Source organism: Alligator sinensis, unplaced genomic scaffold (genome assembly GCF_000455745.1).
Source record: "Alligator sinensis unplaced genomic scaffold, ASM45574v1 scaffold816_1, whole genome shotgun sequence".
NCBI classification, from domain to species: domain Eukaryota; kingdom Metazoa; phylum Chordata; order Crocodylia; family Alligatoridae; genus Alligator; species Alligator sinensis.
The window spans coordinates 48,931-56,135 of record NW_005843344.1 but is presented as its reverse complement, the minus strand read 5'-3'; the positions used below and the strand labels follow the sequence as shown (position 1 = coordinate 56,135).

General features: G+C 43.9%; 1 protein-coding gene across 1 annotated transcript; it reads right to left on the bottom strand.

Annotated features, from left to right (window-relative positions):
* Positions 1-2,892: 2,892 nt before the first annotated feature.
* Positions 2,893-3,813, bottom strand: LOC102369705 (olfactory receptor 14A16-like). The gene has a single exon (XM_006038409.1). The coding sequence runs from the start codon at positions 3,811-3,813 to the stop codon at positions 2,893-2,895; it is 921 nt and encodes a 306-aa protein (XP_006038471.1).
* Between the last annotated feature and the right edge of the window lie 3,392 nt (positions 3,814-7,205).

The following is a 7,205-nucleotide window of genomic DNA, read 5'->3' as shown; positions in this document are numbered from 1 at the left end:
CATGCTGACTTTGTGCAGCAAATCCCCAGGTTAATTGTGTGTTTAGTGACCCTTTGCAGAGGCAGCTCTCCAAGTAATTTTGAAATCATGGAGACACAGGAAGGAAGATGGAGAAGAACTAGAAAGTAATGGAACAGTGTCCATGGTCGAAGTTGTGGTGGAGAAGGGAAGGGGCTGATGTTTGTGAGAAAGATGCAAGGAACTAAGGGATGGGAAAGAGACTTGTGGGTAGGGACTATGCAATGGGAGTGGGAGTTTAAAAAAAGAGAGAAATTGGGGGCAGAGAGAATTAGCCAGGAGTCTTTGGAGTATCTGAAGCTGGAATCCTATATGGAGGAAATGGATCTTGGGACATGGAAAGTGGAATCTCAGTTTTGGGCCTCCCACTACACAAATGAAGTGCACAAATAGGAGACAGTCCTTTGGAGGGTAACAAAAATAGTCAGGGAGCTTACGGACTCAGGGTTGAAGCCTGATACAACTCCTTTCACACCTGACTTACCTGTTCTTACCCAGCCCATGTGAACAGTGGCAAAGCAGTGTTCCTTCCTCACATCTGTGCAAAGAACCACTGATTGCTATTCTCTTAAGTCAAGTCCCTAAACAAGCAATGAGATGACCCACAAAACATCCCATCCATCTGAATGGTTCTTAGCTGATCAGGTGCACATGTGCACATACACATGCACACACACGCACGCGCACACACACACACACACATATGAAGCAGCCTCAGCAGAGACTATGAACTGAACTCAGAGCATCTTTAATCTCCTGGTTCCTCATGCTTTAGATGACTGCATTGGTCATTGGAGGCACCACAGAATACAGGATACAAACTTTGAATCCTTTGAAATAAATGGTTGAATCCCAAATAATAGATGGGGTTTAAACCTCATTGAATTAACTAGGTTTATAAAATTTAAATTGGTTCATTTTGGAGCATGACATCAGTGTTTGCATGCACTGAGTTTTTTGCAAAAATTAAACCCGGTCCCCGTCTGACACCACAGAAGAGTGAGAGGGTCCTGCACTGCCCCCACCCTAGCCTAATAAAACCTAATAAAAAAGAGGTTGTGAGATAAGACGCACAATAAGCCTATCTGTCTGTCTGGCTATTCACTTGCGGTGCACTGTTTTGATCCACAAGATCTTAGTGATTCATTTTAAATAAGAACTTAGAAAATTGCCAATCAAGAATGACATGAGATTCATTCAACTCCATCTGGCCCCGTGTGCCACCCCAGCCTCACTCTCCCCGCTTCGGGTCTAACCCCGCTCCCCCACTTTGGGTCCGACTCCGCCCCACCCCGCCATTCAGTTCCAACCCTTCCCCCCATCCCTGCCTCACCCTGTTCAGGTCCACCCCAACTTCATTCTCCCTCTTCCCCCTCCCACCCCTTCTGGTCTGACCCTTCTCCACCCCCTCACACTGGTTTGGGTCCAACCTTGTTCCCCCCTGAATGAGGCCAGGCCCTGCCCCCATGCACCCCCAGTTTGGGTCCACAGCAGCCCCGCCTCCATCCACCCATTCATGTCCAACCCCACTCCACCGCCCCAACCATTCATGTCCCACAGGGTTTGCCCCTCACCACTTCAGGTCCAACTCCACTCCCTGCTCCCCCCGTACAAGTCCGACCCTGCCCCACCCCCTCCCACCCGCTTTGGTTTTGACCCTGCCCCTCCTCTCCCCCAGTTTGGATCTGACCCTGCTTCCCCGCTTCAGGTGCAACCCCACTATGACAGAGGGGCTTCCACTTTTCCTTGGCTGGTCCCACCATTTCTAAAGTGCTCATGTCAATTTATGATTTTTTTCCCTCTGTGGAGGTAGTGTGGGGGGAGCCTTCACACCAGAGGCTGCAGCAGAAGGTGGCACAGCAAAGGGGCTCCCGTTTTAACTCAGCTGGCCCTGCCCCTGGCCGCCCATCCTACCCAGTCAATTGGCACATGTGCAGTAAGGCAAAAGGTTTACAGACAGACAGACAGACAAACAAGGCCTTTTATTATAATAAAATAATAAATTCAAAGGGTTAGAGGGGGCCTCAAGGGTCATGTGGTCTAAGCCCCTGTACAAATGCAGGAATGTCACTCCTAAACCATCCCTGATGGGTGCCTATCCAGCCTCTTTTTGAAACCCTCCAATGATGGAGACTCCACAACTTCCCCGGGAAGTCTATTTCACTTCCTCACTATTCTAAAAACAAGGGTCCTTTTTTTCCCCAAAGTCTAATCTACATCTACTTTGCTAGAATCTGAAGCTGATATCCTTCTCTATGCAGCAAAGGAGAATAGTTGTTCACCCTCTTCTTCATGAAAGGTTTTCAGATACTTGAAGACTGTTATGATCAACCCCTTAATTGCCTTTTCTGCAAGCTAAGTATGCCTAATTCTGGGACTTTGACTAGATCAGGGGTTTTCAATTGCTGGGCTGCAGCAGCCAGTCTGCAGCATGGTCGGCTGCCAGGCTGGAATTAGCCGCAAACCAGCAAACCATGCCCCTGCCCCCCCCAACCCACCTGAGGTCCCTTTCAAAGCTAATTCCTATGATTTTCTTTCATTCTATGACCTTGCAATCAGTGGGATTTATTTTAGGTGGGACTAACAAAAATGGATGCATCAAATACTACTTTTCCACTTCAACAGTGTTAACACAAAATGATCTGCATAAAGAATCATTGTCCTTACCATGCTACAAAATTTAGTCCACCACCTTCATTTTGATAAGCAGGTTTTACATGATTGCATGAAAGCAATTTGCCACAAATAGATAGATAGATAGATAGATACACAATATCACAAATATATAGATATAGATGTAGATATAGATATATATCTCTCTCTAAAGTGAAGTCATGAAATAATGATGGACCTATAATTTCTGGAGTAGATTCCTCAAAACCTTCGAAGCAGTTTCCTCAGGGCAGCTTGGATCTCCTTGTTCCTCATGCTGTAGATGACCGGATTCATCAATGGAGGCACCACAGAATACAGAACAGTTGCCAGGAGATCCAGAGGGGATGGAGAGTCAGAGATGGGCTTCAAGTAGGCAATGACAACAGTGGAAAGAAACAGGGAGACCACGATAAGGTGAGGAATGCAGGTGGAGAAGGCTTTCTGATGGCCCTGCTCAGAGGGGATTCTCCACACTGCGGTGAAGATCTGAACATACGACACAACGATGAAAACAAAACAGCCTAGAGCTAAAAACACACTGAAGGCAATTACTGCCAGCTCTCTGCGGTATGTGTCAGAGCAGGAGAGCTTGAGTAGTTGGGGCACTTCACAGAAGAACTGGTTGATGATATTTGAGTGGCAGAAGGTTATGGTAAAAGTGTTCCCAGTGTGCAGTGCAGAGTAGATGACACCAGCAGCCCAAGCACAAGCAGCCATCTGGACACAAGCTCTCCTGTTTATTATTATCTCATAATGCAGTGGTTTGCAGATGGCAACATACCGGTCGTATGCCATAACCGTGAGAAGGGATAAATTTGCTCCCAAGAAACAGATGAGACAAAACACTTGGGCAACACATCCAGAGTAGGAGATTGACCTGGTGTTCAATAGGGAATTAGACATGGATTTGGGCATGGTCACAGTGATGGAGCCAAGGTCCAGGAGAGAGAGATTAATTAAGAAAAAGAACATGGGAGAATGAAGTTCATAGTTTAGAGTTATAATTGTGATGATGAGGAGATTCCCCATGAGGGCTGCCAAGTATGCTGCTAGAAAGATAAAAAAGTGTAAGATCTGGAGCTCCCGAGTATCAGAAAAGCCCAGGAGGAGGAACTCAGTAACATTCGTTCGGTTGGACATTTCCAGTGCATTGTGCAAGGCCTATGTAGGAAGGACAAGGACAGTGGTCAGGATCAGAGTTACAAATATAACAGGAGGGAATCTCATGTCAGAAACAGCTCATGAACTAACTGTCAGTACTGTCTATATTTAAGTCCTGTAAAATTGTCAGTAGAAAGTATTATTGCTGGGAATACAGTTTTTTTACTATAAAGAAATTCCACATATATATAATATCCATATATGTGTGTGTGTGTGTGTGTGTGTGTGTATAACTAAACCACCGAAGAGAGAATATTTCAGAATGAAACAATGTTTATAATTATGAGTATTGGTTAAGCAATATCTCAGAGCGTTTGCCTTTTAATTGCTTGATGCTCTCATTCTCCTCCTTTCAGTTCTCACTCTGAAACCATCTCCCTTCATCAAGTTGGCAGACCAGAGTGTGGCATTTTGTATAGGATTTTTAATAGCAATAACAGGAAAAGCAAGAAGCTCAGCAAGCTTCAAGGGCACAGCAAGATCAGGCATGGTGAACACAGCACTTGTGACTAAAATAAGATGCTGGTAAATAAAATGCTAGCCCATCCCACTTCCCTCTTCCCTGCTATATACAGCATAAGAATAGACAGCATCCTAAGTGTCACCTTGTCTGAAATTAATCTATACTGAGTTCTCCCTGCCACGTGGTTATTAGCTGATTTACGTGGTCCCCATCCCCATCTGGATGGTCATCTCTATGACATGGTAAGCCAATACTGTCCTCCTGTTATCTCCATGTTGTGTCATGGATCGTTATCATTTGGGTACAAGAACCTGAAACTATTTTGGGCAAAGGATACTTCTCATTATGCATTTCCTCATCTCACTTTGTTGGGTCCCCTGACCCTAATTTGAGAGGCACTCAGATATGTTAAAAACATTTTCCGGGGGATCAGCTGTGGGGTTTACTGACTTCTCCCTCCTTCAGGCATTTTTATGGAAAACAAGAAAATCTGGATGCAATGACTGACGTGGGATTGTAATCCTGGTGTTGCTGGACAATACTGAATCTCTGCCATGGGGCTTAGAATTTAAGCCTAGAAAGATGTTTCTAATAAAAATGTATTTTGCTAAACATACTTTTTGACAATAAATGTATTTGCTTCAAAACCATCAATTTATGAGGAAGAACTCTCAATATGGGGATAGAGAAATAATTTGGTTTAAGATGTGCAGCCTCCAGGAGCTTTTGTTTTAGGAATCTCAAATTGGCAAAGCACTGAAATGTGTGGGTTCTTGGTAGCAAGTTCAGATTTCTAAAGGGAGCTGTTTTCTTTTCTTTCTTTTCTTTTTTTCTTTGACCAGCTGAAGAATTTTGAACACCTTGCTATTAAAATGCTGGCAGCTTTCCAGTTGAATGTCATTTTCAAGTTCTTAAATACCCTCCACACTGCCCTTCTTGCCAACCAACCGTATTTAATTCCTATTAAAAACTTACTGCAAAAGTCTTTGTGAAGCTTTTCTCAGCTTACAATAGATCCTCCAGATTCTTTGCTTATTTTCCCTCTATTGGTCTATCTAATTTCTACACACATCCCTCTTCTTACCAACCACCCACAGTTAATTTGACTAATAAACTTACAGCATTGTGAAGTTTTTCTCAGCTTGTGATCTCATCCTTCAGTGCCAGGAGTCTTTGCTCATTTTACCTCTCCTGATTTATCTAATTTCCATTTTCCTTGCCACTACCAAATCTTCACAAGTCAAAATATCTTAGTAGGAGCTGTCTCTCCACTCCAAGACTGAGCTAACGGAAGTAGATCCAAACCAGTTTCTCTCTGCAGAAGACAGTGAACTTCCCTGGTTTGGAGGGACTGGTGCTGCAGGAAGGTGATTTATCCACATTTCTCTTCTTAGGACTTCTGGGACTTATTCCCTAGAGCCCAGCTTACCTCTGAAGCACAGAACAAGAAACAAGCCTTCCTGGATTTATGTAGTTTAAAGCAAAAAAAAATAAAAAAATAAAAAAAAAAAGTTTTGTTTTGTTTTTTTACTTTGATCATCTTTTATCTATTGTTTCCTATTTCTGGGCCAGGATATATATCAGCTGCGGTAGGCCTGTGCAAAAAAGCTAGTATTCACTTCAGATTCGAATTTGGCTGTTTCGGGGACAGTGATTTGATTCAGTGACTGATATCACTTTCCCAAATCGATTCAGCCAAATCTGATTCAGAGATTCGTCCACTGTCAAATTCGCCGAATCTCCGAATTGAACAGGCTCGATCCCCAACCCGCTCTCCCAGCCCCATAAATGGCCGCCCCACCCAGTCCCAGCATCCCAGGACCTTAAAAATCAAACAAACCAGAAAACAAAAAAAAAAAAAAAGACCTCCACTCACTGTCTCCTGCCAGGCAGCAGTGTGGTCCTCACAGCCCCCCAGTACCTCGCACTGTGTTGGGGCTCTGCCATGAGCTCCCAGAGGCTGCGACAGCTGCTGCAGTAGCTGGTGAATGCAGAGGTTTTTTTTCTTTTTTCTTTTTTTAAGTGTAGGTTAACCTCAAGGTTACTGTGCATTAAAAAAAGGCCCAGTGGGTGCGTCTACACAAGACACTACTGCACAGTGGTTATTGCATATGTATTTCATACTTGTATAAGTTAAGTATTAAATAAATGCACAGTAACCAGAGTAACTACACAGTAGCAGCAGTGAACACCTTTTATGTGATGCTACTGTGCAGTAGCCTAATATTACTGTTAACTTTTTTCGATGTACTAGGCCAGGCAATCTGCCAATATTCAGATCCTCAAGGTGCCAATAACCCTGGGATCTCCCTCAGGCAGATTTGCTTACTGGGGTGTCCCTGGGAGGGGTGTGACCCTCACCGCCCAAGCATTTACTCCACAAGCCCAATGAACAGATGGGTTTCTTTATTATATATATAATTATATACAGGAAGAGAGAGAGATTAATAAAAAAGAAGGCATACATATATACATATATATGTTATCAATAGAGAATAATGAAACCAATCATTTGAAAACAATCTAGCAATGTAACCATAAGTGAATAATTACCCCAAACTCTCACACTTATTACACTCGCATGGTCATATCCTTTTGATAAAAGGAAATTTTTTTTTTTTTTTTTTTTTTAAAGAATTAAACCTACCCTCTTATTGTAACAAATAGCAACACATTTATTACTTGGATCTGCCACTAGATGGTGGGAGGACGGCTTCTGTCGTTCTTGAGATTTTGAGCCCCCTTCATCAGCACCGCGGCCACTTCCAGGACCACCGTGGCTGCTTCAACACCATCAGCCACCCCATCAGTCAGCAAAATTGGCCATGAAGGGACCCCTACCCTCCCAGTCGCTTACTGGCTACTGGGGGGCATGTGCCCCCCCCCCCCCCCCCTAAAGTGGCGACAC